Source organism: Podarcis gaigeae (assembly GCF_964106915.1).
Source record: "Podarcis gaigeae genome assembly, chromosome: 16".
Classification (NCBI taxonomy): Eukaryota; Metazoa; Chordata; class Lepidosauria; order Squamata; family Lacertidae; genus Podarcis; species Podarcis gaigeae.
Genome location: NC_139693.1, coordinates 27,697,863 through 27,721,045, shown reverse-complemented (window position 1 = coordinate 27,721,045; position 23,183 = coordinate 27,697,863). Strand labels below are relative to the sequence as shown.

The following is a 23,183-nucleotide window of genomic DNA, read 5'->3' as shown; positions in this document are numbered from 1 at the left end:
TTTTATCGGTGGTTGCAAGAACAAATGATCCCTATATTCTGCACAAAATGCTTGTTTAACTTGGAGGTAGGCTGTATGAATTGTGTATTGCTTTGTAACGATTTGTTGGGTCTCTGGACCGTAATAAAGATTGTTGTTGTTGTATTTCATCCAGCAGAGCTTTACTGCTACTGAAGGCAAATGAGCATAACTGGTCACAAATCCAATACATTCAGGATTGGCCCTGTCCATAAGAAATCCAGTTGCAGCAGACTTAACATAAACTTACAATAACTTATAATAAGACATACATAACACTACATACAGAACACCACACCAGAAGAAAAAGATAGAAAGAGAAACCCAGGTTCCTTCTGGCCTTATTATTATAGTCAGCGTGACCTTGACTGAAGAGATAACAGAACCAGTTTAAGCCACCTGTATTCCACTTCTCTGAAGGAATAACCCAAATATCACGAACCTTCTGCTTGTTTCACACAGAGAAGCTTCCAGAACCCTCTTGAATGAATCAAATTAGGAAAGATCTCTACACATCAGATCAATCCTTTCTGTACCAAGAAATGCAAACTGACAGGGGAATGGGGTGAGCTGGGACAGCAGTCCCTTGTCTTTGTAAATAAGCACAAGTATTTCAAAATGTCCATAAACCTCCAATGAACTTCTTCCAAAAGGAACCAAACTTGTGGAAGCACTACAGTCCTGGAACTTCTTGTCTTCTGGAGAAATAGGGTGCTCAAGACGCTCAACCATTGCAATGAAACAGGTTCCTTCCCTCTAGTGACCACAGGCTCAGCTTGAACCACAACATTTTCAGTAATCGTATTTCTGTTTTAATGCAGCGGAGATCTGTGGTTATGACTCTTAAGGCAAGTCAGGCTGGAGGGAAGTGGTCAGGAGCGATCATGCAGCTTCTATCCTGTGGCCGCTCATTGCAAGCAATGCTGGGTTTCTGCAAAGAGGTTTTTGCCTCACTTCCCCAAGGACTGCATCGCCGTGCATACTTGTTGTTGCCGTCATAAGACAAACAGTAATAATCAGCCTCGTCTTCTGGTTGCAGGTTGGAGATGGTTAAGGTGGCCGTGTTGGAAGGTTTGTTGACAGAACCTGAGAACCGCTCTGGTGTTCCAGAGCTTCTGGTGCTAAACCAGTAGATCAGGATTTTGGGGGCACTGCCAGGCTTCTGTTCATACCAGGCGACATTGTAGGTGCCAATGTTTCCACTGCTCCTCCGACAGGAGATGCTGGCAGTTTCTCCAAGGGATGCCGACATGGAGGGTGGCTGAGTTAGGGAGAACTGAGAAACGGTCCCTAGAAGAAAAGCAAAGAGGGAGGCTATTGCTGGCGAGAATTGTGTTCCATCAAGGTGAGAGGAAGGAGAGAAAAACTTGTGGAAGAGCAGTGTTATTATTATTGGTAGTTATTATTATTGTTTCACACACACACACACACACACACACCATTTGATTGTTTACAAGAAGAATGGGGGGAAAAACCAAAATGATCCTTGAAAACAACTATCTAAAACATTCCCCCCAAAAAATAATCAGAATCAGAGATAAGCTAAAGGCATGTTAAAACACATGCCACATTCTACATACCTGAGTAAGCCGGTCTAAACTAAAAGGTTCTTAACACAAGGGAATACAGGGCTTCTGCCTGGGTGTCAATAGGCTGCTACACTAAAATACTGATTTCTTACCAATGCAGAGTGAGTATTATGTGGCGCCCATAATGGTGCCAGTTCCACAGATCGGAGCGGTTGAGTGGGCATATATAGCGTAAGGAGATCTTGCAGGTAAACTGGTCCCAAGTGGTTAATATTGTCAGATCACTTCTCAAAAGTTGATGATTAGGAGAGAAAAGGAGATGGAGATGGAGGAGATGGAGATGGAGGAGATGGAGAAGGAGATGGAGATGGAGGAGATGGAGATGCCTCCTGCTCAAACCCAGTCAAACCCAGCCTGGTATTATCTAGCCCAGGGACAGCCAATGGGGTGCTTTCCCGATGTCATTAGACTCCAGCTTCCATCAGCCCCAGCCATAAGGGACGGCGATCAGGGAGTATAGGAGCAGTAGTCCAACAACATGTTCAAGGTGTCATATTGACTACCCATGGTCTATCCTGAACACCAGCAGCAGCCTTTTCCAGCCTTATCAGGAGATGCTGGGGATTGAGCCCTAGACCTTGTGAAGGTGCTGTACCTCTGAGCTAGAACCCATATCCTCCATCAAGAGAAAGCAGATGCTCCCCATTACCAACCAGTGCAGTAAGCAGAGAGGACCAGGAAGAGAGGAGTCCAGGCCATGGCAGGGGAAACAGGGTAGTATCAAGTTCCTGAACCAATGGTTTCTCTGAGCAGAACCCAGATGGTCTCCCTTAAACCTCTCAGGGCTGGAGAAATGCAAACACATGCAAATATTGTATCCTGTTTATGAACGGGTTCATACCACTATAGGAAGCTGCCTTACACCAAGTCAGACCATGGACTCATCTAGCTCTGGGTTGTCTAGCAGAAGCTCGCCAGGTTATTTCAGGCAGGATACATCCCTGTGCCTAGCTGGAGATGCTGAGGATTGAATCTGGGGCCTTCTACACACAGGAGAGTTGCTCCGCCACTGAGCTAAGGCCCATCCCTGCCTATGCCTAGCTCCGAGACAAAGACTTCCCTCAAAAATCTATTAGGTTTTGAAACCATATTTCAACATTAGTCCCCCATGCCTGAACTTATTCAGGACCAGTTGTGGGATGGGGCAGGGGAGGTGACCCCTGAGTTGACCCAATGTACGTGGGGTATACGGTAAGTCATAGTAGCAGATTCTACCTGCCTCCCCACCACTTCCCCTGTGCAAAAAGAGCAACAGTGGCACCTACTGGTGATTCAAAACAGAAAGGCTCCTGTGCTGAGCCCATGATGTTCGCATGTGGTTTGCGAACGTGCCTCCCGCATGGATCACGTTTGCAACCCAAGGTATGGCTGTAAATTAAATTCAGTTCAGTCTGAGGATGATAAAGGCTAGGGAAAGAGGCCGCTCTAAGTTTCCTTCATAGACCTTTTGTAGACTAGAGCTTCTCTTCCTCCCCCCCCCTTTTTTAATTTTTACTTTACACACACAATTCCATCTGATGTTATATTCCATCTCTGCGATCCATTTTTCACCATCTTCACCTGTGTGTCTGTTATGTACTAAGTTGAATAGGATCCAAAAGGCAGCAGTCTGATTGGTCCTAGAACAATAGGATTCAATATGCAGGAGTCTGATTGGTCCTAGAACAATACAGCAGTATGATTGGTCCACAGGAGCCACCCAGTCCAGCTCCAGATGGAAGTGAATCCGCAACCTGATTGGCCTACAGGAGAATCCCAGAATTAGCCAATCACGTGCGGCCTATTGTGTAAATAATGTATATAAAGCAGATATTTGGGAGGAACTTGCACTCCTCACTACTATGAGCTGAATAAAGAGCATGAAATCCACACTCGACTCCGAGTATATTTCAATGTCCATAACTTAAACTAGCCTCTCAAAAGAGGGTTACCCAGTGCTTTGTAAATTAATACAAGGATCCTGAACATGGCTTGGTAGCAAGTGCTGAAGTTTGGCATGAATTGTCCCATGAGCCCTTAAGAGAACAAGGTCAGCTCTTACGTCTACCAGCTGCAAGCAATACCAAGTAGAGCTAATCACCTAAAGGAAGGTTTTTGTCTCACTTCCTCATCAGCTTGTATCATTGTGTGTGTACTGCTGTCTTCAGCTTGACAGTAATAGTGAGCTTCATCTTCTGCTTGGACGTTGGAGATGGTTAAGGTGACAGAATTGGCCGAGGTGTCATAAGAACCAGAGAATCGCTCTGGGATCCCCGACACTCTCTCTTCATCCTTGTATATTAGCAGTATTGGAGCGCTGTTGGGTTTCTGTTGGTACCAGTGATTCCACTTGCTTCTTATACCCCCACTGCTTCTGGTACAAGAGATCCCGACTGTTTCTCCCATGGAGGCCAAGACGAAGGGCGGCTGAGTCATCGTGAACTGTGCCTCACAACCTGGAACCAAAAATGGTAGCAAAAAAATTAAGTGGAAATGAAGGATCAGAAAGTGAATACCCTGGCATCAATAGGGGCGGGGAGGAGAAACTAGGGGAATATATTTAATAAAACATGTTTAAGTCCTCCCTCCTACCCCAGCAACAGCACGCGAGAAATAGGAAGAGTTTCAAGAGCCGAGCCATGGTGAGGAATTCACAGCTTCCTGGCACAAAGGGGTTTCTAGCTGGAGGAATTAGGCAATCCCCTTTTCAATGCAAGAAAGCGTCCCTGCATGCAAATATCCTTGAAGCTCATTGGCTGCTCCAGGCAGCTGGTTTCCTTCTGTGTCAGTTAATGGATGTCGCTAAGCTCTTTGCAGAACTTTAAGGATCATTTATGTCCAGGAACGACCCAATGGCTCAATGTTGGCTCCCTCTGGTTTAGGCTACGATGCCGGCTCGCTAATTTGCCGGGTTGCTCTTTAAATACGCTGAATGGAATTTGAAGGACATCATGGCAAACAGCCTGATCGTAGATGTACCGTCTTATCTATCAAAATAAATAAATAAATATCTGTAATAATGATAATGATAATAATAATAATAATAATAATAATAATAAATGCCAGTAAAAGATCAAAAGATTCTAGTTTGTTAAGGGGGGGGGGAATCATATTGGAAAGGACTGCCTAACAAGTACAATATAGTGGTACCTCAGGTTAAGTACTTAATTCATTCCGGATGTCCGTTCTTAACCTGAAACTGTTCTTAACCTGAAGCACCACTTTAGCTATTGGGGTCTCCCACTGCTGCCGCACGATTTCTGTTCTCATCCTGAAACAAAGTTCTTAACCTGAGGTACTATTTCTAGGTTAGCGGAGTCTGTAACTGGAAGCGTATGTAACCTGAGGTACCACTGTATTAGAAAGAAAGCACGGTATAATGGGCTAGTCCTATTCTAAGTGGATCTATTAAATACACATGGCTTCCTTAGGTTCATCCATTTCAGTGGGTTTACTCTGAGTAGGACTAAGTTCACAGAGTTTAAAGCACTCACATTTGATTTATTTTTCAGTTATATTTGAAGTTTTGAAAAAAAAATAGGAAAGTCATAATATGAATGGATAAATTATAATTTTGCTGCCCATTCTCTAATGCTTGTAAATTTTCCCCTGAGTCCTGACAGCCTGTGAAGTTTCCCTCAAGATTTCATTCACCGCAAGAGGACCTTAGGCTAATGAAGGCAGTTTAGGAGAGTTTTTGTCTCTCTTCCCTACATGCATGGACCACTGCGACATACTGGCCAGGGATATTAATGGTGCAGTAATAATCAGCCTCGTCTTCTGCCATGGCTGCTGTGATGGTCAGGGACATGGTGTTCCCTGACTTAGACCCAGAGAAATGGCCTGCGATGCCTGGTGCTCTTCTGCTGGTCTGGTCAATCAACAGCCGTGGAGAATTCCCCAGTTTCTGCTGGACCCAGAGAGGGTAGTTGCCATCAGTGATGGTTCCACCACTGAAGCAGCAGGAAAAGGTGACCGTATCTCCTGCAGACACAACCTCTGAGGGATTCAGGGAGCTGCTGCTGGGCACTGGGACCTGGAAGGGGTTGCGGGCTTCACGGCCCCTCCACGCACGTCACCCCCTAGCCGGCCAATCGGCTGGTTTGGGGGCGTGGTCTCAGTGGCGTAGCGTGGGTTGTCAGCACCTGGGGCAAGGCAAGTAATTTGCGCCCCCTAACCCCTGGATTTTAGCACTCGAGTGCGAGCGCGCCCCCCCCCAGATGTTGCGGCCGCCCCCCTGCACCCCCACGCTACGCCACTGGGGCTGGGGGCGAGCGAAGGTGCCAAGGACCCCCCCTTAAGGCTCAGCAGGAATTTATTAAATTTATTATTTGCGGAGCCCCCGCGGGCCGAGGCAGCCGAAGCCCCCTCCCCTCGGGCGCCTCCCCGCCCCCTCCTCTCCTTGGGCTGTAGGTGGAGCCCGCGCTGCGAGGCGCTCCAGATCCGGGCTTGGCGAGCGCCTCTCCTCCCCCCGGCCTGGTCCGGGGGCTTCCAGCCGCGCTCCGTCCTTGCCCGACCCCCCCCCCCCCGCGGCTGAGACTTGCGCTGAGAGCCGGAGCCAGCGGCGCCCCCTTCCGCCGGGAGACCCTCGCCCACCCGCCGGCTTCCTCTCGGAGGGTTTTGGGGAGAGCAGGGCGCGGCGAGGCCCCTCGGAGCTCTCCTCCCTCCCCGTCGTGGCTGGGCCGAGGGGATGGCGGTGTCGGCGGGTGCGAAGGCTGCCCGTGCCCGGCCAGGCGTTGGTGGCGGCGTCGGCGCTGCTGCAGCGGCTGCTCCTCCTGCGAGCAGTGAGTGGAGCGCAGCCGCAGCGGCGGCGGGGGGCGCACGCGCGCTAGGGCGCAAGGCTGGCGGTGGCGGCGGGGAGCCCGGCGGAGGAAGGAACTTGTCCCTTCCTTTTTTTTTTTTTTTGTAAAATATTTATTGGGGGTTTTTATAAAAGGAATACAAAGATAATAAACAGCATTGCTTTGTTTTAACAAAATTTCATAACTTCTTTGGACTTCCTCACGTCTCCCGCTCCCACTTACATCGTTAAAAAGTTTTTTCAAGCAAATTATCATCTTATTTGCAATTTTATAACCACTCATTTAAATATAATGTAACAATTCTCCAACAAATTTTTGTTTCTCTTAATCTCACTTATCGTCAAATTCCGATCCAGTTTAGTGATGGCCAATTATTTATAACCAAGCATCCTTCTTAACATTCCACTAAATCACAATATTTTTGTAGATAAATCTTAAATTTCTTCCAATCTTCTTCAATCCTTTCTTCTCCCAGGTCTCGAATTCTAGAAACTTGTCCCTTCCCTCTGGACTCGCGCCCCCCCAGATGTTGCGCCCGGTGCGGCCGGCACCCCTGGCACCCCCCACGCTACGCCACTGCGTGGTCTGCCCTATATAGGCAGGACGCGGCCGGAGATCTCCCTCTTTGCTGACCGCCAGCTGGCACGCCCCCTATTGGTGACCCCAGGGTGAGTTCCTAGTTGATGTGCATCAGCAGGACTCCCCCTACTGTTGGTTAACCCTTCCCGGACTTCAAGCGGACGGGCTGAAGCCGGATATAGTCGGTTAGGACCAATGCCTAAGCCAATACCGCTCATCCCCTGTAATCAATGAAGTTGTGGCCTTATTTAGCCCATTAACCTTAACAATTGTGTCGTGTGTTTTTATTTCCCCTGGGGGGGGGGGACAGGAACTCGCCACTCAGTTCCCATCATCCCTGACCACTGGTCTTGCCAACTAAGGATGATGGGAGTTGCAGTCCAAAAACAGCTGGAGACCCAACGTTGGGAGACACTGAGGTAGATGCTAACAGCTGGAGTTGAAAGAGTATCCTTCTGTAGTCAAAAATCTCTACTTCAGTGCATTAAACGTGCAACAATTTTAGGTCCAAGGCCCCTTTCTCCTCTCCACTCCTCTTGTTCCTGCACCTCTCTTTCGGACCCAGAGAGTTGTTGTTCCAGTTCTACATATGACTGCATCACGGTGCAACATGTTTTCATGCCACACTGCACAATAATAATCCCCTTCGTCGCCCTCCTCAATGCTGGAGACAGTTAGCTTTGCAGTGTTGCCGTATGTCTCTCCAGAAAAACGCTGAGGGATACCTGTGGCTCTTTCTCTGGACTTGTAGATTATTAACTGGGGAGCCTTCCCTTCTCTCTGAAGGTACCAGGATGGGTGGACTCTGCTGATAAACTCCACGCCTTGCAGAGTGCAGGACAGGGTTGTTGACCCTCTGAGGGCCACGGAGACGGGACCATTTGTCTGAGTCAACGCAGCCTGGGAACTGAGACCTGGGAAGAATAAGATGGAAACCAAACCATTGCATCACTCACCTCTGAAACTTGCCAGTGTCAATAAGGGACATGCTTCCCGTGATTTTATTGGTTCTGCTATTGCAGAAATGGGAAAGCAGCTCAAAGCAATGTCAACAGCTGCTTAATCAGGGAACCCTCCTGATCAAACCTAATCCCTATTTCTCACCGTTGCAAAAAGCTGAGAAGACGAGGAGGAGAAGGTTCAGTCCCATGGTGGAGAAGGCAGACTAGCAGCTCTGCTGACCAAGAGCCTCGTGCTCTTCTCCTTTAAACCCTCCTGAGGCCTGAGGAAGGTCTTCCTTATGCAAATCTGCATTTCTGCTCCCTTCTAGGGTCCAGTCTTTGAAAGGAAGAAACATGTAGGATTCCTGGCATGGGTGTGTTTGCATGCATATATAGATAAAGCCCCTGTCTCAAGGGTGGGGGAACTGTGGAGCTCCAGGTGTTGTTGAACAACTCCCAGCCCCCCTGATCATTGGTTGCGCCAGCTGGGGCTGATGGGAGTTGGAGCCCAGGAGCATCTTGGGAGACACAGCGTTGCTCATCCCTGCTTGATTATTTCCATGGCTGCATCATAGATGAGGATAAATGGAGGATACTTCTGCAATTGTAATTGGGTATGTCCTTTATGCAGCAAGATGGCAGCACCAAGGTGGGGATTCTGATATCTCAGCATTTAACGGCTTTCCCTCTACAGTGGTACCTCAGGTTACAGACGCTTCAGGTTACAGACTCCACTAATCCAGAAATAGTACCTCAGGTTAAGAACTTTGCTTCAGGATGAGAACAGAAATCGTACTCCGGCGGCGCGATGGAGGCCCCATTAGCTAAAGTGGTGCTTCAGGTTAAGAACAGTTTCAGGTTAAGAACGGACCTCCGAAACGAATTAAGTACTTAACCTGAGGTACCACTGTATAGTGTTTGCTTTGCCTCTCCAGCAGGGATTAACTCACTGATGGTCTTCTCTGCATCCCTTCCTGACCCTCCAAGTGTCCCTGTTTTCCAGGGACAGTCCTGGATTTACAGAAGCAGTCCCAGTTTCTGATTTGATCCTGGAATTCCCCGCTTAAGACGTCCCCGTTCCAAGTTTAGAGCAGCCATTCCTTCCTTCATTAACTCAGTCAGTAAAAGGACAACCTGCTTTCTAAAACATTCCTCCTGGCTGGTTTGCACAATGTCGGTTACTCTTTGAGGATTCATCCTGATTACTTTGTGAGGTTAGGCAGTGCCTGCGTGCACAGGTACAACTGAAAGCTGTATGTAAAGCGCAGCTGTTACAAAGGGGCTCCTTCCATGCTGTTTTTCTCGCCATCCATTCTACCATAGGGCTATCTCATGGTGAGAATTCTAAGTGCAAAGCCGATGGGAGTTTTCAGCTTGAGTAAGCTGAAGGCCCTTTCAGAGCAGCAGAATTTCCCTTGGGAGGTGATGGGCACAACAGGTGCAGGAAGAAATATTTGATCGCGGTTTCCAGGTGTCTGCGAACGACAGTTTTTTTATTATTATTAAAAAAGGCTAGATATTGTGTTTATTTCATAGAATCATAGAACTGTATAGTTGGAAGGGACCTCAAGTATCATCTAGTCGAACCCCCTGAAATGCAGCTAAAGCATCCATGACAGATGGCCATCTGCTTAAAAACCTCCAAGGAAGGAGAGTCCACAGCCTCCTGAGGGAGATAGTTCCACTCTTTGATCGCACTAATGTCTCACCCCATAAGAATTCTCAAAGTGAATTTACAGTCTTCACTTTGACCCTGTTGGAGTCAGGCAAGTTTTCTAAGTTTCTCATTTTTCCATTCTTAAATTGAGTTCTCCACTTTTCTCCACTTTTCTGCAGTTTTGTTTTTTGTTTTTTTTTTTGTTTTTTGGGAAGTCATGAAAATTTGCCAGTAATTTAATGTGAATTTCTCCTAATGCACACCTTTTTTTTTTTATTCAGCACTGACCAGTGGCATAGCGTGGGTTGTCAGCACCCGGGGCAAGGCAAGTAATTTGTGCCCCCTAACCCGTGGATTTGCGCCCCCTAACCCTACCCCCCAGATGTTGCGCCCAGTGCGGCCGGCCCCCCCTGCACCCCCCACGCTACGCCACTGGCACTGACTAATGTACATGTTTTTGCTAGTGCATGGGTAGGCAAACTAAGGCCCAGGGGCCGGATCTGGCCCAATCGCCTTCTAAATCCGGCCCACGGATGGTCCAGGAATCAGTGTGTTTTTACATGAGTAGAATATGTCTCTGTTTTATTCTCACAACAACCCTGTGAGGTTGGGCCAGTCTCTTTCTAGGGGGACGCGGGTGGCGCTGTGGGTTAAACCACAGAGCCTAGGACTTGCCGATCAGAAGGTTGGCAGTTCGAATCCCCGCGACGGGTGAGCTCCCGTTGCTCGGTCCCTGCTCCTGCCAACCTAGCAGTTCGAAAGCATGTCATGTGCAAGTAGATAAATAGGTACCGTTCTGGCGGGAAGGTAAGTAGCGTTTCCGTGTGCTGCTCTGGTTTGCCAGAAGCAGCTTAGTCGCGCTGGCCACATGACCCGGAAGCTGTCTGAGGACAAACGCCGGCTCCCTCGGCCCATAGAGCGAGATGAGCGCGCAACCCCAGAGTTGGTCACGACTGGACCTAATGGTCAGGGGTCCCTTTACCTTTTTACTCCACTTAGTGTCCTAGGGGGACTTGAACCCTGATTTCCAAGATCCTAGTCCGAGCCCTAACCACCAAACCACACTGGCTCACCGCATTTTGTACTTCTGCAAACTTCCTCCTTCCCACCACCAAGCCTCCAAGGAGCTCCTCCTTCTCTGTAGATGGCGACATTTAGCTACCTAAGGATCTGAAATCAGAGAGAAGGGATTTGCTATTGGTCTGTACAGGTGGGAACTGAAACACGATCGTGGTTTGGAGGGTTTCCCTTCGCTGCCCAAACTACAAAAATAGAATCTAGACTCTGACAAGTGTCTTCATGCAAATCCATCTGCTGGACTGACGTCCTTATCAGCTGTGTCTATAGCCTATTCCCCAAGGGGATGGGATGGAGTTTTGGTACTGGTTCTCCCTTAAGCCAAAGCACTGTGGTACTCTCCCCCTGCCGATGTCAGGCAGTAATAGATGCCGTCATCCTCTGCCTGGACCCCAGAGATAGTGAGGTAGCAGGTGCTGCTTTGGGCATCTTTGAAAGCAGAAAAGCGATCAGGGACCCCCGAAACTTTATGTTGGTTTGATTCATCTTTGTAATACAAAATGCGTTTGGGAGAGCCCTGATGCTTCCGCTGGAGCCAGACGATGATGTGGCTTGCGATGGTTGTGATGCTGTCACCGGACAGGGTGCAGGGGAGCTGAGTGACATTTCCTAGGGGTGCCAGCATAGAGCTAGGCTGGTTCAGCATCACTTCTGCATTGCCTGTGGTTCGAAGACACAAACACAACACGGAGACATCAGCAGGTTGCTTTTAAAGCAGAACAGTAGGTACAGAACATGCTGGTGACCCTTGGGTGAGCCTGTGAACTTTGAGTCTTTCATTCCATAATCCTCAGTTGGGTCACGTCACTGTCCACAGAGATGCAGCTTTCTACAAACATCAGAGGCTGGATCCATGTTAAGTTAGCTGAACATAAGCCCCACTGAAATCTATTTGATTTGTAGCCCACCCTCCCTCTCAAAGGGCGGCAAACACACAAGCAATAAAACATGTTAACGTAATTCCAGGACAGATGTTGACTGGGAAAGATCTCCACCCAAAAGCCCTGTTGGAAGAGGGAGGTCTTCCGCAGGCACCAAAAAGGCACCTGTCTAATATTTAATGAGAGGGAATTCCAAAAGCAGGTGCCACCACACTAAAGGCCCTGTTCCCATGTTACATGGAGCAGACCTCCTGATAAGATGGTATCTGCAGAGGTCCTCTCCTGCAGAGTGCAGAAATCAATGGGAGAAGTTCAACTTAAGTTCCATTGATTTCAATGGAAAAGTTTGGCTCCAGCCCAATGTCTCCATCTGAGTAGCAAGGAGGGGATTGCAGAGATTGTCCCCTATCCAACTGCAGATCCAGTTTGCAGTCCTCGTCCGTGTGTAATTCTCCATGTGGCAAGGCAATAAGACCTAAGTCTCTGCCAAGGCGTCTAGAACTGAATCTGTAGATTCCAGGAGATTGCCAGTACCTGCTAAGAAAAGACCCAGAAACCATAGAGCTGGTGGTGCTAGCAGAACCATGGTCTAGCAGCATTTACGGAGCAACCAGTCTTTTCAACCTTAGTACAGCTCCCAACCCCGCAGAAATCTTTAAGCACATTTAAGAGGTAGAATTTCAGAGGTGGAGCAGAGGCAAAGTCTGGATGCAAATGAGTCCCTCAAGCTGTGGGCATACAAATGTTTGCTTCCTAGCCAGAAACATAAGAAGCTGCCTTATTCTGAGTCGGACCACTGGTCCAACTATCTCAGGGGGTCTATACTGAGTGGTAGTGGTTTTCTAGGTTTTCAGACAGGGAGTCCTTCCAGAGCCTACATGAAAATGCTAGGAATTGAACCTGGGACCTTCTACATGCAGAACAGATGCTGTACCAATGAACTACACCAATTATTTGATTGAAATAGGGACGTCCTGTTCCATAATAATAATAATAATAATTTTATTATTTGTATCTCGTTGATCTGACTGGGTTGTCCCAGCTACACTGGGCAGCTTCCAACCTACGTTTCGGACAGATGAAGTGGAAAGTAGAAAAAGTTTATTGCAAACTGCAGTAAGACAGGCACAGAAGGTTCTTTTGCATAACACTTTGGGCTGTTTTTTCCCCCACAATCAAGCAGTGTACAAATTTTATGAAATTAAAAATATATGAGATGCACGGCGAGACTGGCATGGGTAGCCATAGGAAGCTGCTTTCTAACGATTAGAGTTCTTTTTTAAAAAAAAAAAATGTGTTTGGTAGAGAAACTGTGCTGTGATAGAGGTCAAAGAGGCAGACCGAAAGTAATTCATTTGATAGTCCCTTTCCAATGGATTCTTCCAACATCCTGTATGGGAAATGCATCCGGAAGACAAAATGTATCGAGCAGTTAATGGTCTGACACAGAGCCCTTCCTGCCCCTGTTCCTTCCTGTTAAGTTGTGGGTGAACATATCAGATGACACAGTGATTCTCCAAACAGCTCTTGTTTATTCACAGGTCAGAACAGAACTGAACTGAAGGGTTCAGCCAGCCTGCTTATAGAGAGCTCCACTAGAACGCAACAGTAACAACTTTCTGTAACTATCCAATCACTGAATGTCACTTTCAATCCCTTATTTGCATATGTGGACCTCAACTATCTACAGTATCCCCCCTGCTGGCCCAGGGTGAGAACTTCAGTACATAACACTTCCCCCTTCCTCTCTCTCTCTCGAATGTTTTGAGAACAGTCTTAAATGTTTTGGGAACGTTGGAAGGAGGTGAAGAGCCCCCCCCCCATCTTCCTTATCAGTTTGGGAGGATAGTGCTTGGTACCTTCTTTCATGTTTGACATGTTCTGAGAAAGTGAGGCATTGGGAGGGGGTGGCTAATGGATGATCTGAACACAGCCAGTCTTGAAAGCTGCATAGGTTTGTCTATAAACGAGGCATTCTCAAAGTAAAGGAAGGATTGAACTCTGACTAATAAGAATACACACAGAGGCTCGAACCAGCAAGACTCTGGGAAGGGTGTGTACAATAATCTCTGTGTCTCTCCCTCCGGCCCAGGTCATTTTATTCACAAAAGAACTTTTTACAGAGCATTCGTTCGTAAGAAACAAGCAGATTTCTTCTGAGCATTTCAACAAACCCCACGTGGGGACAAAGTTAAACTACAAAAACTAGTTCAGCATGCATACTTTTGGGGTAAATGAATGAAAACTACAATAGAGTGCATTCAGCATAAGAGTGCATTGTCATAAACAATCAATACACATGATAAGAAGGATGGCCAGGAAGACAGTGATCATTATCAGCTTTAGGTGAGATCTGTTTCCTGGCCCTGAGATTAACATCCTAAGATTAACATATCAGAAAAGCTACATCAAAGAAACTGCCCACTGTCTTTGATGACCCAGGATGCCTGCCTGCATCGTGGACACAATGGCTTGATGCATATTTTATAATTCCTCATAGCAATCCCACCTGACCCCACACTCTGGATATTTGCACTCCTACATCTAAAATCTGGTGGTTTGGGCAGAATTTTTCTGAAGCTTGTGCACGGACCGATCAGCCGCAGGGCTGTGTCAACTGAGGCTACCTGGGGGGGGGGGGATTGCTTCACTGCTTCTTAAGGGCTTCCAATTGACAGATTGAAGTGCTTGTTTGGTATGTATACAGCGCTTGCTGTTTTGGAATAAAACCTTTAATCTTCTCACTCACTTGTGTATTCTGTATTGCTTCTGAATTTTAAAAGAACCACCTTGCCTTTGGCTAAACACATCCCAACTCTTGGCCCGCAGATAAAAGATTCAGAGATGCATGTTCAGGAACCAGTAGTCATTCATGAGAACCATTTGGCCCATTGCCGCAGAGATGTGGCTTTCTCCTCAAGAGCATTTCAGGGTGACACCACGTTCTACCCGCAAATAGGGAATGACCATCTCCCTATTAAAAAAGGCTGAGCAGAATTTGAAGATTTCCAAATTTGAAGGTTTGTCCGAATCAGCATCGAAAAATTCCACAACTCCGTTTTCATAATCCAGGGACACCTTGATCTTCCTGGGAAGATGTTCCAGTCTCAACATGGTCCACTTGGGAGAAGTAAAAGCCCAGAGGCAAGAGGAGGGAAGAGAGTCACTCAATGAGCCATGGCCAGAATTCCTCTCCTTTCCCACAGCCCAGATCCCACAATAAGGACTAAGGCTGCTCTTCGCATTCCTCTGGAAAGATTCTCGTACAACCCCCACAGCCCACTCAGCCTCTTCCTCCTCAACCTCCATTCCCACCTCCACCTCCCACCAATGTTTTCCTGAAACAAATCTCTCGCAGCCCAGGACACAGGGATCGAAGTGAAACCTCTCAAGGCTCGTGGGCACGTCCTGCTTTCCATCTCCCCATCTCACGCTTTTCAGGTCATCAGACACAATGAGGTATGGGTATGCTGTGCTTGAATCCAGAATTATACTGCCTGCAGGACAGAGGGAAAGTGGAGATTTGATGAACGTAAAAACAAGCCCAGCTCGATCTAATCAGAGACCTGTCTTACAGGTGCAGAACTGAGACCCAAGGTCCTCTTGAACTGGTCCTCAAGGTTCTCTCTAGGCCACGCCTCCTCCCCAAGCCACACCCCCAGAAGGCGCTCCTGTTGACTTTTTTTAAGGAGGGTTAGCTGCAAAACAAATACGCCCGCCGATCGCATAAAAGGATGCAAGCGCCACCCGCCAGGGCAAGCGCCACCCAGGTTCCAGGCTGATCCCCGGGTGTATTTGCATGATCAGCAGGTGGATTTTCACAACAATCACACCAATCACAAAAATCCACCTACCGGGGGTGCGAGCGCCACCATGCCAATCCACCTGGGGGGGCGGGTTTTGTCACACACAGCCTAGGCATGACACCCAGGACAGACCGCACCCCCACACACACCCCTTGCCATGCCCCTGAGCACTAGCAAGTCTCTGAGTTCAACATATTTTCCCGCCCCCTTGTTTGCCCCCAATACCTTCCCATTTTTCCGTAATGTTGATCAGAGAAAATTTTGTCGGTGAGCAACTGTTGGTGTGATTAACCAATCCATGCCCCACTTCCTCCTCATCTTTGGACCTGGAAGGGAAGATGGACAGCTTTCAGTACTGAACAATCCCCTTGCCCTCCCATACAAATGTGTAGTAAGAACATAAGAAGAGAAGATGCTGTGGGGGAATTAATATATGAATGCCTGTCAACTCACATGTGTGGGTGAACAACAAAAGAACTGACTAGGTGCCTAGATTCAAAACACAGGGCTAGCACACAGAAAGCCCTCGGGTTAAGAACTTTGCTTCAGGATGAGAACAGAAATTGTGCTCTGGCGGCGTGGCAGCAGTAGGAGGCCCCATTAGCTAAAGTGGTGCTTCAGGTTAAGAACAGTTTCAGGTTAAGAACGAACCTCCGGAACAAATTAAGTACTTAACCCGAGGTACCACTGTATATGTAAAAAGGTTGTAAGGGTAAATCAATGTTGTCAAGGTTAAAAGGGTATTAGGGAAAGATTTCCCACCCTTGCTTTAAATGTTGATTGTACGTGGCAGAATTTTTTGTCATACTTGAAAGAACATGTTGTTTTCAATGAAACAGAATCTGTTCTGTAGTTGTGTGTGTGTGTGTTTGTATGTGACAAGAAATAGTTACATACCTGTTCAAGTTCTTTCTGATCCCCTGAAAAAGACAAGAAGATAAATGAGGTCTCAGCTGCAGGGACAGAACATACAATGAGTTTGTCCTGGTGAGGGTTTTGTTTTGTTTTGTCCCTTCCTTGTAGGGTGATACAAGTGAATTTCTTCTCAGGCTCAGGAAAGAAAACAGAGAACCACAAAATTATTCTCTGGCTCAGATGAAAATCCTGGATGTGTGACACTTCTGCTAGCCAGGGAACATGGGAATTCTCCTAAACTCCGCATTATGAGCTAAGCAGTGAATGATTCACCAGTCTTGAGGGATCTTCTCTGGTGCTGGTGTTGACCTTTAAAGCCCTAAACGGCCTCGGCCCAGTATACCTGAAGGAGCGTCTCCACCCCCATCGTTCTGCCCGGACACTGAGGTCCAGCGCTGAGGGCCTTCTGATGGTTCCCTCACTGCGAGAAGCAAAGCTACAGGGAACCAGGCAGAGGGCCTTCTCGGTAGTGGCGCCTGCCCTGTGGAACGCCCTCCCATCAGATGTCAAAGCGATAAATAACTACCTGACATTCAGAAGACATCTTAAGGCAGCCCTGTTCAGGGAAGTTTTTAATCTGTGATATTTTAGTGTATTTTTGGTTTTTATGGAAGCCGCCCAGAGTGGCTGGGGAAACCCAGCCAGATGGGCGGGGTACAAATAATAAATTATTATTATTATTATTATTATTATTATTATTATTATTATTATTATTTATTCCCTAGGTCCTGGGGCAAGTGTGGGGACATGCAGGCCTACAGGCCAAATGCAGCCCTCTGGGAAGCTCTATTTGGCCCCCGGACATATCCTCGACTACCCTTCTCCTGTCCTAGGATGTGTCCCTTTTTTGTGGAATATTTTATTGGTTTTATAATAAAATGACATTGATCACCTCCAACAAAACCTGTGCAGTGTTATGTGAACACTTCAGTCGCATAATATAAGGAAAATTGAATCATTGAATGCATCCTCAAAGGTTCACCAAACTGTGACAGATTCTCTGTAAGTAAACACGAGCAGTTGGAGGTCTATCATTAACATCACTTTTATTTACATGGCTGATATATAGGAACTGTACTTTGTCCATCCTGTTTAGTTTGGCCTCTAACAACCCTTCTGTGTTGCATTAAATGCTTGAAAAGAGACAGATCCCAAAGTCTCCCTTGCCACCCCGTCAGAGCTTTCTAGTGGGAGGGAATCTGTAAACAGGCAGTGGTAAACTGCAGGTTTAAAGGTAAAGGTAATGGACCCCTGGACAGTTAAGTCCAGTCAAAGGCCGAGGGAGCCGGTGTTTGTCCACAGACAGCTTTCTGGGTCATGTGGCCAGCAGGACTAAACTGCTTCTAGCACAAGAGAACACTGTGACGGAAACCAGAGAGCCCGGAAACACCTTTTACCTTCCCACCACAGTGGTACCTATTTATCTACTTGCACTGGTGTGCTTTTGAACTGCTAGGTTGGCAGGAGCTGGGACAGAGCAACAGGAGCTCACTCCGTCGTGGGGATTCGAACTGCCAACCTTCTGATCAGCAAGCCCAAGAGGCTCAGTGGTTTAGACCACAGCGCCACCCGCATCCCTATTGGTAAACCTCAGGGCCGTTAGGTCTTTATGTATATGAGGAGTCCACATCAGTATCTGGTGACAGAAGGGCCACAGCAGGTTCCTCATCGCTTTTGTGGTATATATCTTCGTCTTGAATCTCACCTTGTCAGGTAAAACGGGGAATATGCAGGAGAGATGATTTTGAGGAGCTATGGAAGGTATTTGTAGAATATTTACTGTTAAAATGGAAAAGGGTCAAACCATCACAAGAGGTGTTCAAATTTTGGGAGGTTGGATAGTTACAATGGAATGGTCTTGGGAGTGGGGTGTACATTTTTATTTTATTTCTTATTTCTTATTTTTTAAAAAAAAATAAAAAACCTGGTTTGTACAGTCAAACCTTGGTTCCCGAACACCTGGGACTGAGCAATGGGAGCTCACCCTGTCACGGGGATTCGAACTGCCAACCTTCTGATCGGCAGGTCCTAGGCTCTGTGGTTTAACCCACAGCGCCACCTGCATCCCTTTTGGTATGGGTCTAGCAGCTCCTAATTATGTCAGGTGATCCTACCCACTTGTCAATCTTGAGCCATGGGGGTTGGGCAGGGGATAACGGCTACAACACAGGATTCAACCCTTCCTATCACCATTAGAGTGGCAAAGATTTCTATGGAACCTGGAGTGCAAAAAAAATTAAAGGACAAATATCTAAACTGGTGGGTGGAATGGACAGAACTGCTCTCCATACAGGAAATTTTTTGGAACTCATTCCCCCCTAATACAACATAATTTTGCATTTTATTTTCACCAATAAATGCACTGCATTTTCCCCTCATTCTGTAACCTATTTTGTTTTTGCTCGGAGATCTGCATTGCATAACATCTGGAGGACACAATGTTGGTTGGGGCTTATCTAGACAAGTTCCTACCTGTTCAATATGCTCCAGGAGAACCACTGAGTGCTGGCTGTGCTGTGGCGAATGTTCACACTTGGAACATAGCAATTCTCTGTCTTCTTTGCAGAACAGTAGAAGTTTTTCCTTGTGTCTGTCACACAGTGCTCCTTTGCAGCGTTTGCAGTTTTCTACAATGCTGGTCAGCAGCCAGTTTGGCCGGTAACTCCTTTTCTGGATCTTTGTTCGGCAGATAGGACATTCTGGTGGACCGATTTCCTTCCATATCTCACAGTGATGGTTGATGCAGGCCTTACAAAAGTTATGGCCACAATCCAATGTCACAAGGTCTGTTAAATAGTCTATGCAAATAGGGCACTTAATGTCTTCTTCCATAACTACAAGCAGTGTGGACGTCCCTTTCGGTATCATGGTCCCCTTATAAATATAAAAAACATCAGAAACATGTTTCTTAGTAAAGTTCTTGATTTAGAAGTACAATTCCATCCATTCCATTTCCTCCCCACAACATGGAAATGTAACAGCTGAGTTCTTCTACACAACCAGAGTAATTGACCAGAAAGATGCAATACCACCAATGAGGCTTTGTAAGCCAAGGTGTCACTTCTGTGATCTAGAAGTAGGGATGAATGAATCTGTGCATTCTGGTGTTTTTCATTTCCACACACACACACACACACACACACACACACACCCCAAATCTTATGTTCAATTTGTCACATTTCTGCACCACTTTGCCAATTTATTAAATAAATAGGGAGAAACATGTGTATATAGTGGTACCTCGGGTTACATACGCTTCAGGTTACATACGCTTCAGGTTACAGACTCCGCTAACCCAGAAATAGTGCTTCAGGTTAAGAACTTTGCTTCAGGATGAGAACAGAAACCGGGCTCCCGCGGCGCGGCAGCAGCAGGAGGCCCCATTAGCTAAAGTGGTGCTTCAGGTTAAGAACAGTTTCAGGTTAAGTACGGACCTCTGGAACGAATTAAGTACTTAACCCAAGGTACCACTGTAAAAAGGAGCAGCTCATGAAAATTCACCAGCATTTTACAGCACATTTTCCCCAATATACATACTTTTTTTAATGCAATTTCCTCTACTATGCATTATTAATAGTAATTAAGAATTTTGTGCATCTAGCTTGCAAGCCTCAACCCAGTAGGAGCCAGTTGCAAATCATAGCACAGACACTCAGTGAGGAGGCTGTCCTTCTCCAATCCCTTCTCCCAATTAACCTCCGTCTCCAGGGCCTGTCCCCATGACATCAACAGGGGGCTCCCTTAGGTCTCAGGTCTGGGCCTTGACATTTCTGAGGGTCTGAGGTGCCCCTGACCTAGCAACCCTAGCTGATTTGGTGACAACAATTTCCCAAGTCCATCAGTAGGGGAGAGTCTCATTTATAACATTGTACAGTGTGTTCCTAAAAGACCAAGGTAAAGTGTGGGCCCATCGCAGGTAAAATATGAGCAAGCAGAGGGTGGCATAAGCTTTATTCTGTTTTCAGCTTATTGCAGATTTTAATTACTTTTTGAATGTTTTAAATGCTGTTTAACTGCTTTTATCGATAACTTTATTGTTTTATTATTTTTGTAAACTGCTTTCTGGTTTGTATGCATAAATTTTGTGGAAGAGATACATGTAAATCAATTGAACTTTTTCTAAAGTAAGCAAACCAAATTCATTTCCCTCCCTCCCCTCCCGAGTTTCCTACCTTTTTCTTTCGAACCATTTGATCACCACCCTCACAGGATTCCAGGAGTTCTTCCGGCTTATCACACCTTCCCATCTTGCTTTTTGCATCTTCCCCTTCTTTAGATTTTGTAGATTCCCCTGTATGCCTTGCAAACTCATGGTTCCGCCTGTAGCTGCCTTCTTTAAAAGGTTTTCCGCACTGAGGGCAAGAACCTGCTGCATCAGAGTCGTTCCAATACTGGATGAGGCAAGCGTAGCAGAAACTGTGTCCACAGTCAGTAATCACTGGGTCCAAGAAACGTTGGTGGCAAACGGGGCAAATCATTTCTTCCTGGCGGAGAGTGCCTCCAGCAGCCATGTTTCCTTCAAAAACAGCCTGAAGCCTTTTTTTTTTTAGAAGGAAAACACTGGAATAGAATTTCCGGCAGGACGCCATGGTGGGAGTGCCTCTCCAAGTTGTAATTTATAGCATGTCAACAACTGCAAACATATGCTGCGATAAAGAGGGTGTGTGGAGATCTGGTTGAAGAAAAGAGAACAACCAGATGCAGACAAATTTTACTCGTCTGTTCCAGATTCAGAGGCCCTGCAAGGCATTTAATGACACCTTTTTAATTTTGAATAATGTATGCTTTTTATAACCGTATATGTTGTTTGTAGAGGGATGCGGGTGGCACTGTGGGTTAAACCACAGAGCCTAGGACTTGCCGATCAGAAGGTCGGTGGTTCGAATCCCTGTGACAGGGTGAGCTCCTGTTGCTCGGTCCCTGCTCCTGCCCACCTAGCAGATCGAAAGCACATCAAAGTGCAAGTAGATAAATAGGTACCGCTCCGGCGGGAAGGTAAACGGTGTTTCCGTTCGCTGCTCTGGTTTGCCAGAAGCGGCTTAGTCATGCTGGCCACATGACCCGGAAGCTGTATGCCAGCTCCCTCGGCCAATAAAGCGAGATGAGCGCCGCAACCCCAGAGTCAGTCACGAGTAGACCTAATGGTCAGGGGTCCCTTTACCTTTACCTACGTTGTTTTGAGAAAAAAATATTGTACAGTGGTACCTCTGGTTACATACACTTCAGGTTACAGACTCTGCTAACCCAGAAATAGTACCTTGGGTTAAGAACTTTGCTTCAGGATGAGAACAGAAATTGTGCTCCAGTAGCACGGCAGCAGCAGGAGGCCCCATTAGCTAAAGTGGTGCTTCAGGTGAAGAACAGTTTCAGGTTAAAGACGGACCTCCGGAACGAATTAAGTACTTAGCCTGAGGTACCACTGTAGTGAGCAATGACTGGTTGGCATCCCTCTGTCCAGGGAAACAATGGAGGGGTGCACCTTTGGGAGTGAAGTCAAACTGTTGCAAGGTTGCAATGTCTGCTGTGGCTGCAGGATACAGGAGAGACATGTTTTGCTACAGCTGAGGCAGAAGAAGGTGGCCGGTTGTCATGCAATGAATGAATGCAAATACAGTGGTACCTCGGTTTTCGAATGTACAGTTTCATCTTCTTGCAAGGCCCCAGTGATGGCCAAAGACATTGTATCCCCTGTTCTAGACCCAGAGAAACGGGCTGGGACACCGGATGCTCTTTTGCTGGTGTGCTAAAGCAACAGCCATGGCGCTTTACCCAATTTTTTGTGCTGGATCCAGAGAGGGTAGTTGTTATCAGTGATACTTCCGCTATCAAATGTGCAAAACATGGTGATGGTCCCACCTAGAGAAACAGCCTCTGAGGGTTTCAGGGACTGTAGTTGCTGGGTGCCGAGACCTGGAAAGGAACGAGGTAAGGACCAGCTTATCGAACTATATCTCAGTGTAGCAAAGTCTGCACATCTGGGAGAGGATGAGAAACGTCTGGGTCTGTCTCAAACTAGTTTCCCTTACCAATGGAGACCAGGACTGTGGCAAGGAACAGGCACCACTCCATCATGGGGAGATGAAGAGGATCTTCCCGAAAGAGAGCTCTCTTTGGCATCCTCCCAGAACCTCTTAAACCCTCAGAAGTGAGGAGAACAGCCATTGTATGCAAATATTAAAAGGTAAAGGGACCCCTGACCATTAGGTCCAGTCGTAACCAACTCTGGGGTTGCGGCGCTCATCTCACATTATTGGCCGAGGGAGCCGGCGTACAGCTTCTGGGTCATGCGGCCAGCATGACTAAGCTGCTTCTGGCGAACCAGAGAAGTGCACGGAAACACCGTTTACCTTCCCGCTGGAGTGGTACCTATTTATCTACTTGCACTTTTGACGTGCTTTCGAACTGCTAGGTTGGCAGGAGCAAGGACCAAGCAACGGGAGCTCACCCTGTCACGGGGATTTGAACCGCCGTCCTAGGCTCTGTGGTTTAACCCACAGCGCCACCCATGTCCCTATGCAAATATTTCAGCCTCTTAATAACTGTCTCAGGGTGCAAGAGGAGGGCAGCAGCTTTGCTAAAAAGAAAGCAGCTACACCCTCAAAGTGACTCAAAACACCAACTCTTTCCTAGATCCTCACTGCATTCCCCCTCACTGATGAAGAGGTACAATATTGTGGTTGTAGTTCTCTCACACACACAGAGAGAGAGAGCTCAGACACATACAATATCTCCATCTGGTGGCAAGATGTATGGATTGTGCAAATCGATATGGGTTTAGGTTTTATTTTGTTTTTAGTTATCTTCAGCTTGAATAACTTGCATGTTCTTTCAGATCTGCATGGCCTCTCTCAGGAGGAAATGAAAGGTGCAACAGAAATAACTGGTCTTGGTTTCCGGGGGGGGGGGGGTTAAAGACAACAGTTAAGAACAAAGGCTAGA

The 23,183-nt window shown here is 47.0% G+C and overlaps 1 protein-coding gene and 1 long non-coding RNA gene across 2 annotated transcripts; both read right to left on the bottom strand.

Moving 5' to 3' along the window:
- Nucleotides 1-162: 162 nt before the first annotated feature.
- On the bottom strand, nucleotides 163-4,273 carry LOC310833053. The gene is made up of 3 exons (XR_014558537.1): nucleotides 4,179-4,273; nucleotides 3,688-4,042; nucleotides 163-1,308 (listed from the first exon to the last, which is right to left on the bottom strand). It is a non-coding gene; the product is annotated as an uncharacterized lncRNA (long non-coding RNA).
- An 8,420-nt stretch (nucleotides 4,274-12,693) lies between these two features.
- Nucleotides 12,694-21,027, bottom strand: LOC310834058 (tripartite motif-containing protein 60-like). The gene is made up of 5 exons (XM_083717386.1): nucleotides 20,417-21,027; nucleotides 18,717-19,118; nucleotides 16,227-16,249; nucleotides 15,555-15,655; nucleotides 12,694-15,020 (listed from the first exon to the last, which is right to left on the bottom strand). The coding sequence occupies exons 1-5, from the start codon at nucleotides 20,831-20,833 to the stop codon at nucleotides 14,440-14,442; spliced, it is 1,524 nt and encodes a 507-aa protein (XP_083573512.1). The 5' UTR covers nucleotides 20,834-21,027; the 3' UTR covers nucleotides 12,694-14,439.
- Nucleotides 21,028-23,183: the final 2,156 nt, after the last annotated feature.